The sequence below is a fragment of the Syngnathus acus genome, chromosome 23, assembly GCF_901709675.1.
Source record: "Syngnathus acus chromosome 23, fSynAcu1.2, whole genome shotgun sequence".
In the NCBI taxonomy this organism is placed as follows: Eukaryota; Metazoa; Chordata; class Actinopteri; order Syngnathiformes; family Syngnathidae; genus Syngnathus; species Syngnathus acus.
Window position 1 is genome coordinate 2,945,180 of NC_051107.1, and position 12,497 is coordinate 2,957,676.

Consider the following 12,497-nt stretch of genomic DNA (forward strand, 5'->3'; position numbering starts at 1 on the left):
TATGTCCGCCAGAGGGAGACAAACCCACGGATATGGATCTAGTTTAATATGTAGAGATAAATAGAAGCTGCCTGCAAAAATAAAATAACAAATTAATTTGTTAGGTGGGTACACTGAAAGTTAATTTGTTAATAGTAAATTTCCTGACTACATTTGTTCTATTATAAAAAAATAGCGTGTGATTTAAAAAATTCTAATCCTGCCTAGCAACAGGTGATCGGGGTAGGAAAATAAATAACAGTGCAGGAAGCAGGGATGAATTGAACCATGGTCTGCACTGTAGGTTTCAAATTATTTATATCGGCATTGATTTCTGTTGTTTTTAAAAAATGAACGACCACAAATGACCCCGCCCCTCCATTAGCAACTCAGCTGAATCCCCCCCTTTGCCCCCCTCTCTTTCTCCTCCACCCATCCGACCGTCTCCCCCGGTGCTCCCCTTGTCCAGTCCACTCATCTCTCGAGCGGGCTTCAACTCCTCTTGTTTTTCACCCCTCATTTCCTCATGCATGCTTTTCATTCCTGGAGCTTTATTTGAGGAGAACATGAGCGACATCAAGATTGCAGTGCTTGGGAGTGAAGGAGTTGGAAAATCAGGTAAGAGGATTTCAATTCAAGCATGTCATAATTCATATGAAAAAAAACTCTTAGGATCCTAATGTGAGGAAAATAGTTGACATTTATGAGCATAAAAATGGACTGACAACCCCTAAAAATTAAGTAACCTTTGTTTTTCAGCCCTCATCGTCCGCTTCTTCACTAAACGATTCATTGGAGAATATGCATCATCTTCAGGTAATTAAAAAAATGATTTCTGGACCACATCTTTCTAAATTAATTTGGATTGAAATGTCCACTAATTTTATTTTTTTTTAAAGTTAAATATAACTGAACTGTAATCGACCTGTGATTCTTTTGTATACCACTAGAGGGAGTCGGAATACAACCACAGTGTGCTAACTTTGTTTTCTTTGGACAGAATGCAGATACCGAAAGCGTCTGACTCTGGATGGAAGGCAGATGAATCTGGAGCTGTACGAGCCATCCTCCCAGGTCAGAACATTGTTATAAAAAAATTATTTCTGCAAAGACTAAATTGTGTGTATTTTTCAGTCCTTTCAGGGTAAATTAAGTCTTAGCGACCAGATTCACTGGGCCGACGGTTTCATCGTGGTCTACGACATTAGCGAACGCTCGTCCTTTCTTGCCGCCAGAAGCGTAGTGAAGTTCATCAGAGAGCATCGCTCCAAATCCAACAAAAGGTATATCTCCTAAAAATATTCTGGAAAACTAATTAACGGACATATTTATTGTATCCTATCAGGGATGGCGAAATCGCTCGTATTTTGGTGGGCAACAAACACGACCTCTGCCACATGCGAGAAGTACGCTACGAAGAAGGCCAACGCCTGGCGACCGAATTCCGCTGTCAGTTCCACGAGCTATCGGCGGCCGAGCACTACCAGGAAGTGGCGCTCATATTCTCCAAGGCGGTGCAGGGCGCTGGCGGCAAAGCCAAGGAGCGCAGAAGACGCCCGAGCGGTTCCAAATCCGTCGCCAGACTCATCAACAACGTTTTCGGCAAGAGGAGGAAATCGGTGTGAGGCGGAAAATACTTTGATGTATAAAATATGAACACCTATAAAATCTACTGAACAATTTTTTTTCTACTTTCTTACTTCCCTCCTGATATTTGACATCTGTGTTACTGTAAACAACAAGTGGACCCTCTGCCATCCATTCAGAACATATCTCCATTAGAATCTACATTCCTCTCATGCCTTCCCTGCACAGGTGTCTCCACGCCGCCATACAAAGTAATAAGATGGGAAAGAGAAAGAAACACTGTTCGGGGGCCTCTCGGGACACCTAGCCTATGAAAGGCGCTGTTATCTCAATGTGATCGGCGGGCCCAGCTGTTTGTGGCAGCCATCGCATGTGGTCCTCAGGTGGGATGAATCCCTCACATATTATTTTTAGCCATTATTACAGTCTGCCTTGTTTTCATACAAATGATCGGCTGGAGCATCGTCATATTTGTCGTTTCTAGTCAGGCTCAAGCTGCAGCAAGATCTACTTAGCCTTTATCTTAAAATTTCATTGGTTCATGCCCCAAGGGGATTTTCCGGGAAGCAGCTTGATTGAGTTAACTTGTTTGACCTTGAACATGAACCCATGCAACTGGTGTTTTGCTTTGCTGAAGGTAATAATAATGAAAAAAAAAAAGTCTATTCTTAAATTAAGAATAGAAAAATGTTCTGCACAATGTAAGCAAGATGTTCTGTACAGTGCATTATCATCTAAGGTTTTTGGATCTGAACCTGAACCAACCAGGAAGCAAGTTTATTTATACAGGAGCCTACTCAAACAATCCGATAACATGTCTCCCGTGCCTTGTATTAAATGTTATTTCAATTGAAAAACATGTTAAGATAACAGTTATGTAACCGTCCTAGGCTTCAATCCTTAAAATAGCAGCGCCTTGCAGACCAAATACTTTCCCTGCATCTTGGTCCATTTGCACAAAAGAGGAGAAACATTTATTTATTATATGGATTATTTCTAAAAACTCATTCTTCTATATATCATGGGATGGAAGACAGAAAGAGTTTTTTTTAGGGTAAACTTTGATGCATGGAAGCAGAATTTATTGATACTCCATGTGATGTTAAAGTCTGGTCCTACACAAAAAAAAATGAAGAGAAAACACAGACATGACTGAGAATAATGTTAAAGCGCCCTCTGCTGCATAATCCGTTATCATGCACCATCGGTCTTCATCATGTCGTAATAATTTTATTACAAACTATTAAAATTATTTTAAAAGTATTAGTGAGTCAAATTAAGAAAATAATTGGGAGTCGTGAAACAAACGAACTGACCATGCCATAAATATTATTTTATGGAAAATGTGTCCCACAATAATTATGCCTAATTGTCAATTATTAATATCAGAGTAGCTATGAATATTTTTTGTTCATAAATTTAAATGGACCACCACTGTGAGAATATGTTTGCCCTTTTATATACCATGTATCAACAGAAAGGTTATCATTATTGAATTCTTAAAACCATCAAACTATTATATTACACGGGAACGTCTCCCTTATTCTATGCCTGTAAATTCCCAGGTTACGTGAAGGCATCATAATCAACAGCAAGCCGGTTACATTTTAACACCAAGCCGGAAGTTTTTTTTCATTAATCAATAGTTACTTTCGCTTGATAAACGCTTGTTTTGTGAGGCTAACATTTCCTCTAATGGCAAAGTTTAGATATATCCTTAGGCGACGACAATGTAGTTACGGTAATATTATTTGGAAAATGAGGCTTTATGGGGGTGTCTTGGCGTTACTGTGCGTGTCGCTGTCGTCCGCGTTGAGGACTTTGAAGTCCGCGCAATTGAACTGCTCTCAGCAGGTAAGTTTTGTACAAAAGTACTTTTTGTTCCCTTCTAGTTTCATGTTCATACGTATTTTATGGATATAACGCTGAAATTCAGCAAAATATGACAAAAGTACTGGCAAGTAATATCGACACCAGGGGCGTAGCTTGTTATTTTGAGTCCAGTAACGGCCCCCCCCCCCCCCCCCCCTCATGTTAATGTATTGCACTGACAAAAGTTTTCTTTTAAAGTCTTTCAAAACTAGCTGAAAGGTTGCCTATCGGGAATAAAATGTCAAATAAATAGTCACTCTTGCCACAACACATATGTAACAGTTTCTTGTTTTCTTTTTTAACCTAGGGCCTGAAGTGCGCAGTCAGTTTCAGTGAGTAAAAAAAAATAGTGTGAAAATTACTTTGAATGCAGTTTCACAATGAAAACATTAAAGGTTACATGTTTGCGCAGGTAACTGCCTCATCGATAGCGGATCTCTGAAAGTGAGAAACTACACTCCAAGTGGTCCACAGGGGTTGCGGGTGTCTATAACAATAATTCAGGATGAGGCAGGACATCTTCAGCCTGTCCTGCTCGCTAACTGGACCATAAAGGATGACGGTAAGTCCGGATCAATGCTTTTATTCATTTTCCGAATTCTCTTCACTAAAAAACTCTACAGATATAACGATCCAAATTTAATCGAATGTGGTGAAAAGGTCGACTGCTGTGTTTTTCTACAGGCAGCATCAGTTATTTGAAAGCCACTGAGCTTCACGTCATGGTGATGGAAACCAATCAGCACCTCTGTGTGAGATATTCATTTGAAGGCAAACTCCCAATGAGGAATCTACATGACGACATGGTGGGCTTTTCAAATAATTAAAAAAATAATAATGTAACTGTTATCAATAGCTATATCTGGTTAAATAAATAAATAGTCTGGAGTGATTACAAGTCTACAATTTGTTATTTGCTGAACACAATGTTTTTTGTTAGTGGTCCTTCTCGGCAAATATGCTGGTGTTGGACCGGGACACGAGTATCGAGTTTCTGTCTTCAACATCCCCAAACCAGAATTGGGCCACAGCGACTATGACATCAGCAAGAATATTGTCGTCCCAGGTGAGTTCAAACCGGAGGACATAATGGAAAACATATTTTATAATAACTGTAAGCTGTCTCTAACATTTTTGACATAACATGTTCTGTCCCTTTTGAATTGACTCTGATTCTGTTTTGAATCAGATTGTCAAGACTCAGGGATGATTATGACCCAGTTTTGCATCGAGAGAGGTTTGTGACTCACTGCTGTTTTGTGAAATAGTGGGTGTACCCTTAGCTAATAAGATGTTTATTTCATTTTTATTTTATTTTTTTACTGTATTATAGGAAGTCTTTGGCAGTCCAACATCAGCCTGGCTCTGACAGCCAAACAAAGACAGGCACTGACGGTCAGCTTCAGTCCTGACCCGCTGTGCCAAGACTACATGATCATTGTGAACTGTGCCTCCGTCCAACATATTGACCATGTACCACAAGGTAAGCTCAGTGCTGTTTTTTTTTTTTTTTTTTTTTGTGACAGCATTTCTTGCAGCACTCTCTCTCTGACACATTCCTTCTGAGAAAATTGACCTAGAATATTCAGGTGGGTGCTCATTACAGCATCCTGTGCCGTGTAGCCTAGATTTCTAACTCAGATTTTCAAACAGTAAACTCGTATGTCCTATTTCTAGAGTATGATTTTTGCCGCTAATGATTGCTTAAGCCGATCAGATAAAAGGCACAAACCATTTTCAAGTCTTTTGGTTTTCGTTCCTCCTTGCTTACTGGATTGCTTTGTGATGCCCAATGTTATGTGCATAACTTTTCTTCAGGTCAACCACACACGTCTGAACGTGACCTTCGGCCTCAGTAAGTGGCCAAGATCCTGCTGCCAATTTGACATCTCGGTAAACATAACATCTCCGTTGTCCTTATTTGACGACATAGTGACTAAGTATACGAGTCAATGATTTCTTATCTTCTTTTCAGATAAAACCAATGTTCCAAAAATGCGGTGGAGACTGCACCCGTCATAAGAAAACACTGCACATTTGTTCAGGTAAGGCAGATTCTATTCAATTTTTCCAATCGAATCCATAACACAACCCATTGCCGTCAAATGCTGTCGAGAGATATTTAAAAGGATCACAAAGCACTGCAGCAATACTTAGAACTTGTTTTGACAACAAATAGTTTTTGGATTCTTGATCAAGAATCACATTTTTTCTGTCTGTCTAATTGTGTAGAAAAAACTCCCAAAATGTCTGACGGATTATGATGGCTTGTATTATTAGATTTATTTCATACACAAAATCAGCACTGAAAATCCACTGTTATTGGTCACAAGGAACGAATGACCCCAAAGTGTTTTTTTTGGGTGGCCTTAACATCTTAAATGTGGTTTCCTTGAAATCTGCAGTGTGAGTTTCAAAAATTCTTAACTGCCATGTAAATGTAAAAAGAAGTCCCTGTGAACAGTAAAGCCCTATCCTGACAGGGGGCGAACATTTGCAACTCTTGCGAATGCGCGTCGTGTTTTTTTCCAAGTCTTCAAACGTTCACCAGACATTCGACAAATTTTTCATGTCTCAAGGAAATTTGGGAGAAATCATTTCCGACGAATTTTCTTCTCATCGGTTCTTCTCACGTTTGTGGAGTATGACCAAAATAAAAGGAAAAAAATCAAACGTTGTGCATAGGTGATCCTCACTAAACTCCGTCCTACTTCAATCGTAAAATACCAAGATAGGTTCAATTCATTTATTTAATTCCCTAATCAACAGAAGGGCTGCTAATAAATGAATTGTAATTTGACTCTTAACAGCCAAGCCCACTGATCCTCCAGACGCTCCTCAGTACACACCTGTCATTGTGAGCGTGGTTCTCCTATGTGCGGGGATTTTTGCACATTTTTATGTTCATCCTGTGCAGGAAGCCAGGTTAGTCCCACAAACCCCATTCCCCCCCCCCCTTGCGTCCGTTCAAAAGTCACGTCGTTTTATACCTTCAGGCAAACCCGCGATGGCTCGGTTGCGGTCGGGGACGAGAACCAAAAAACCAGCGGCAGCAATTCAACAACCCCCCAAAGTTTGGTGATCTACTCCCAAGACCACCGCCTCTACAGGGAACATAGTGTTGAAGCTCTGTGCCTTTCTGCGGATAAAATGTGGCGCGAGGTGTTGATAGACATGCTCGACACTACGTCAGGGGGATGGTCGGACGTGTCTGCTGGCTGGAGTGGCAACGGCGACAGCTGACGAGTCCCACCGACAAGGTCTTGGTGCTCTGCTCGCGAGGGGTTCAGGCCAAGTGGCGAGCCATGTGCGGTCACCGCCGCGTAATACTGAAGGAAGACCTCCTGTCGCCGACGGAATGACATGCTCACCCCCTTTCTCAACCTCTTCCTGCCCGACATGCAGCAAGCGCGCAAGCACGGCAAGTACATGGTGGCTTACTTCAGCGACGTTAGCAGCGGAGCGGGACGTGCCGTCGGTTTTTGACATTGCCGTGAAGTACACGCTGATGAAGCACTTTGAGGAGCTTTACTTCGGCCTGCTGGACATTGAGAAGTACCAACCAGGTCTGGTCAAACATATCGAGGGCATCGGTAAGGATGAATACTTCAACTGTCCCTCAGGTCAAGCTCTGAAGAACGCCATCGAAACCTTTCAGGCTTACCAGATAGAAAATCCGGACTGGTTCGAGAAGGAGTGCGTGTATAGTGAGGAAGATCTTCTAATTGAGTCGGGTCCTTTTGTTGACCCCCAGGTGGGTTCGCCGGTTCTAGAGTGTCTTCCTCTCATCAAAGACGGACTTCCCGTCTATTCGTGTGAAGCGGACATAAGAGAGAACGGAAGCAGCGTTCAAGTCTTAACCCCTGAGCTGAACCCCGAGAGCCAGTGCTCATCAGTGGCAGAACTTGTGCCACTCGTGAACCCCGTCTACAGTCCCCGGCAACAGTCAGTCCCGTCTCAACTCTGCCCTCCAAACAGTCCTGTCCGATCTGTTTTTGTCAGTGATCCAGTTTCATCTGGAATGCACGGTTCATCTGCTGAGGGGAGGCACATAAGTCAGATTCCAGAGGAGGATGAGGAAGAATGGCTCAGCGGCACCTCAGTCCTGAACTCCCGGGGATCAAACTCGCAAGGCTTACCTCTTCCAAGCATGAATAACCCGCCTCAGAACCAAATCAGCCAACCTGTGGAGCCCAGTGGGAAGGGTTCCAACAGTGGATCTGATCAAGGCTATATCTCGAAAATGCCTTCCCCGCTAGGAACTCCCTACAGGGAGGATGCACTGGTGGCTCTGGCAAGGCTCCAGGAGGAACTCTTTCTACAAACTCTTGATAGCTCAGAGTTTGGGGTGTAGAGAAATGTGGATGATTCCCACCTGGTCTGACAAGGGTTTCTCTTTACCTCCTGGTTCTGTTTCAAGAGGGTGTATGAAAAGTGGCTTCATTTCCAAAATGTCCTCCCCACTTTGACCTCTCTTTATGGAGCAACCATTTTGCAAGGCTACAGGAGGGACGGTGTCTGCAACCTCTGGATAGCTCAGTTTCATCTGGAGAAAAATTGAAAGCTACCTCCAGCCGATCCATCTTGCTTCTTGTTGGGTTTCTGGAGAGAGTAGAAAAAGTGACTCCACCTGCAAATTCAGGATACTTTGGACCTGAGAGGCTTTGAGAAGTGGTGTCACAGGGTTTTTTTTTTTTTGGTCCAATGAATTTGTAGCCTTCTTTTCCTGGAGAAGGTTCAACAGTGGATACCAACGTGTATTTCAGGGCGGATCCACTGGCAACTCTGGCAAGGCTACAAGAGGAAGTGTTTTAGCAAAACCTGAAAAGGCTACAAGAGGAAGTGTCTTAGCAAAATCGGGATAGCTCTGACTTTAGTCCGTAAACAAATTCCACACCTATACATCACTTCCCCAATGACCTGTAGACAAAATTCAACGAGAAATTTTACATTTTGGACAAATTCCATGGATCTTACTTTGATAAAAACCTACTTGGTAATTTGCCAGAGTGCCATTTGGAACCGGGATTTCTTGTCAAATGGTTAAAGCTATATTGTAAAACAATTATTGTCTTTTCGACTGTTCTAATCTGTAATCATGATCTTCAAAGAAGTCAATGGTTGTTTTCCAGTAAAAGATGATTTATTTGATCTTGACCACACAACACTCTTGTTTTTAACACCTACGGTACATCCAGTAGATTGGGGATATAGTGGTACAGATATACAGCACATGACTTAACCACGTGTAGGTAGTACTAGTATCTGTAAACAACAGCAAAGATTCCCTGTAAACGTGTTGGAAGAAAGAGGAAAAAAGTCAATAAAATATCAAATGAGTCGGCTTCCGATGTTTGGAATTGTTCAATTTGAGTCCGTGAGCAAGACTGAAGTCCATTTCAGTGTCCTTTGGTAGTTTGAATGGAAGCCAGCTGGCTCATGCAGGATACATTAAATTACAATGTGCTATTTTTTTTTTTTTTTTTTTTTTTTTTTAGCATGACAAAAATCGTGGAAAGCCATCTGAAATATACAGTTAGAAACACTTTGGTGTGATATGATATGCGACCAATGGGAAGCCGTTGTAGAGCGAATATGTTACGCAAGAGTAATAAAGCTCGATTCGCCTTTTCCACAGTTTGAAATGAATCTCATGAGTCAGGTCTTGTGACCTACTTAGGGGGGATAAATTAGGTGATAAACAGGAAGTCTGCGGTTCACGACATCATCAAGCTAGACAACAATTGTCAGTCACACATTTGCCAACGCAATATCAAATAGCTGAAGGGGTCTGGCAGCACTGGTTCCCATGGCAACAGCTATCTGCCTCCATCTGTGAGCTCACATAGACAACCCCGCCGTCCATGATATTTTTTTTTTGAACTCAAACTAATTCATGTTGCTTCACGGCCAGTCCAGGATCAACCCAAACCAACTCACCGCCGCCCCCTAATGAGTTTAAGCACTATCGGGGGGAAAACGATAGCAGGACCTTGCACATAAACTAAGGCACAAGTCAGTTTAAGCGCTGACCAGCCTGCTTGGGGAGCAAATCAATTGTGCAGAATGCAAAGCTAAGAGGCACTAAATGCGGACTTCTGCGCATTATGTACTGTAGATCACAAACTATAATACCTCAATCCGAAGCCAAGGTACCATTGTGTGAATACTCTATATATTTTGACCTCATGAAGGAAAGGCCGTGCAATGGAGCGAGACTAAAAAAATAGTGTTTGTGCCATTCAATAAAGTGACTCAAGCGTAATAATGCACAAGTAAAAAAAAAAAAGATTGTCTACAACAATGCGACATGAATTTTGCGCATGTTAGCCTAGCTTAGCAAAGTAAAAATTGGCTGATTAGTCCCACACCGATTTAACCACTTTGTTACCAATATACATTCTGGACAAATCTTCAAACTTCAACCCACCATATTTTTGGAAAAGTGCAGGCACTTGCATGGAGATCAGCTTTAACCATTTTCGGCCTCGACTGTTTTCCGAGCAGGTTGGGGAGGAACAAAAAATCTATTTTAACCCACCTAAAATCCCAACCCACGAAATTGCCACAACCCGAACATTCTGTTTTTCACATTCTAAATCCTTCGTTATTTGTTGCCCAGTTCTGATAACTCGTGTCGTTGAATAGACTCGACTTGTGACATCCAGCTACTGCTAGCTAAACTGTCTTTAGCTACATGTACATCAAACTAGCTAACATCGACGGTTACAATGGTTGACGTGAAATGGCTAAAAGTGGCGGACTGTATAGCGAACTAACTAGGACACATTTTTGATGACTTTTCATTGAGCAAATTCTGTCCGACATCATAGAAGACACCAAATGTGCATGGGACGGGGTGGACGGACTTCAAATTGCACTTTACAACCCACAAAGACATGTTGTTATTCGATTGTAATATACAATTCTTACACGGAACATTAACAAAAAAAAAGAAAGCCCGACCTTATTTAAGATACAGACATACTTGCCATTGAGGATATCCAGTTACATACATTATAAAGTCATACAATTAAATATTGTGTTATTTTCCATTAATTCTGACCACCAAAAAAAAATGTGATTGAGCTGGTTGTGAACTCATTCTAAACGTTGGTCCGGTACTACGGAAAAAAGTAATAAGCACTGTTGTTAGCTAAAGGCCATGAGGGTCTTGTTTGGTGATAAAGCACATGTGTGTGTGTGTCTCACTGTAGAAATTACAAAGGCTTGTGTAAATCTTGTTTTGAAAGGAACAAAAGTAGCCCAGGATCTATTTTAAATGTTGATTGTTGTTATCCTCATGTGCTATTCATTGCATGAAATTGTCCCCCCCTCACTTCTTATTATAGTGGCAGCATTTTTTTTATTTTTTTTTCGGTGATAGTTTTCTTACAGTCAGTTAAATTGATCGTTAAAATGTGGAATAATGTGAAAATATATTTGAAAAGTCCATTTCATGGGCCATTCATTAACCGAATTGTGACCTATTTAATCCTTTATCGAATAAATACTCAATGATTGATTTCATAATATTTGGGAGGATTTCATAAATTAATGGACAATTTAAATACATGTCCATAAATGTCTGGACTTAATTGGCTTCGTAGTTATTACATTTGGGAAGTTTGTACATCCAGGTGACTAGGACTGTGCGACTGCCAGCGTGTTGACGTATCCGTGCGGACACATGTCGTTCTCGGACACGCCGTGCGAAGAAGTGGGCCTGGTGGTGGCTCCCCCCGGACAGCCTCGGCGGATGCCGCGCACGGCCACGCACTGCTCGGCCAGCTCGAGCACCTTGCACGCCAGGAAAAAGACGTTCTTCAACATAAATATCGATACGGGCCCCCGTAGACGTACACCTGGAAGCAGCGGACCACAAGCAGCGGCGCGTTGACCAGCAGGCCCGCCGAGAAGAAGCGAGCCCACAACCACCGGAACCGGAGCTCCGACGCGGTCAGCTCGCACAACCATAAGACGGGAGCGGACAGCGCCACAAAGTATGCCGAAATGACTGTATACTTGAGGTACGGTGTGGGGATCTCGCTCCGGAGCAGCGCCTCCACCAGGGAGAAGCTGTCGATGAGATCCAAGAGGTGGAGGTGAAGCAGCTCTGGGAGTGGTGCCGGGTGGCCCGTTAAGATCCTCGATGATGGCGTTGATGAGGCAGAAGAGCAGCGGTGCTGAGAGCAGGGTGACGATCTTGAATCCCGTGAGCCCGCACGGCACCTTAGTGGCGACTAGATCGAGGATGGAGGTCTCCAGGATCAGCGTCACCTTGGGGGTACATGCAATGACGTGCACGAGCCACGCTAAGTAGGCGTAGGTGAACTCGCCCAGGTTGCAGCCGCCGTGCGCGGAGCCCTTCTGGTGGAAGCCGCAGGCTCGCTCCCGCTTGCCGCGCGCGTTCTTCACAAAGAAAATCGCCCAGCCGGAGACCACCACCAGGTCCGTGGCAATCCACGAGCACCAGTACAGATCGGTGAATGCGATGAGGTAGAAGTCCAGCACCCCACCCTGCAGGATGAGGAGGAGGAAGCAGAGGATTTTGTAGAGGAGGCTCCGCGTAGAACGGGAGGCCAGCAGAGGAGCGCCGGCGTGAGCGAAGTCCGCCGACGTCATGATGCGGCCGCCGGACACCAGCGGCCGGATGCTGCCACCGCTCTCCTCCGGATGGATGCAGCCGCCGCCGCTGCCGCCGCCGGTCGTGCGCGTGTCCCGCCTCCTGCTCAGCAGCCGGCCGGCTTCCGGGGAGGGCGAAGAGGAGACGGGGGAATCTGAGCCCAAAGTCGCGACGGATTGGAGGAATGCCTTGGAATTGTCTTTGGGAATTTCTGCGATCATTGTATGACAGAGGTCGCATCAGCTTTCCCCCGTTTTCTTCCTCCTTGATGTTTTTTTTTTTGTTTTGGTTTTTTTAAGGTGGAGGCAAGAGTTGCTTAGAAAGAAAGGCATGGATTTTGCGGAATGGACTACAGCTAACAATATACAGTTTTTATGGGGTTGCATTATTAAATCATAATTTGTAATATCTTAAAACATGTAGTATATAGAGA

The 12,497-nt window shown here is 43.3% G+C and overlaps 3 protein-coding genes across 3 annotated transcripts; 2 read left to right on the top strand and 1 right to left on the bottom strand.

The window, feature by feature from the left end:
- The first annotated feature begins 66 nt into the window (after positions 1-66).
- rergla (RERG/RAS-like a) lies at positions 67-1,661 on the top strand. Its single transcript, XM_037243718.1, has 5 exons — positions 67-597; positions 739-795; positions 980-1,053; positions 1,114-1,262; positions 1,325-1,661. The coding sequence occupies exons 1-5, from the start codon at positions 510-512 to the stop codon at positions 1,602-1,604; spliced, it is 648 nt and encodes a 215-aa protein (XP_037099613.1). The 5' UTR covers positions 67-509; the 3' UTR covers positions 1,605-1,661.
- Positions 1,662-3,127: 1,466 nt separating this feature from the next.
- Positions 3,128-8,587, top strand: il17ra1a (interleukin 17 receptor A1a). Its single transcript, XM_037243793.1, is given in 18 exon segments — positions 3,128-3,420; positions 3,746-3,770; positions 3,851-4,000; positions 4,123-4,244; positions 4,379-4,406; positions 4,409-4,504; positions 4,628-4,675; positions 4,772-4,911; positions 5,257-5,331; positions 5,414-5,483; positions 6,249-6,319; positions 6,321-6,367; positions 6,435-6,552; positions 6,554-6,593; positions 6,596-6,628; positions 6,631-6,797; positions 6,799-6,897; positions 6,899-8,587. Coding segments are annotated over 18 exon segments (2,382 nt in total). The 5' UTR covers positions 3,128-3,261; the 3' UTR covers positions 7,793-8,587.
- Positions 8,588-8,919: 332 nt separating this feature from the next.
- Positions 8,920-12,332, bottom strand: tmem121b (transmembrane protein 121B). The gene is given in 3 exon segments (XM_037243788.1): positions 8,920-11,291; positions 11,294-11,559; positions 11,561-12,332. Coding segments are annotated over 3 exon segments (1,200 nt in total). The 5' UTR covers positions 12,286-12,332; the 3' UTR covers positions 8,920-11,082.
- Positions 12,333-12,497: the final 165 nt, after the last annotated feature.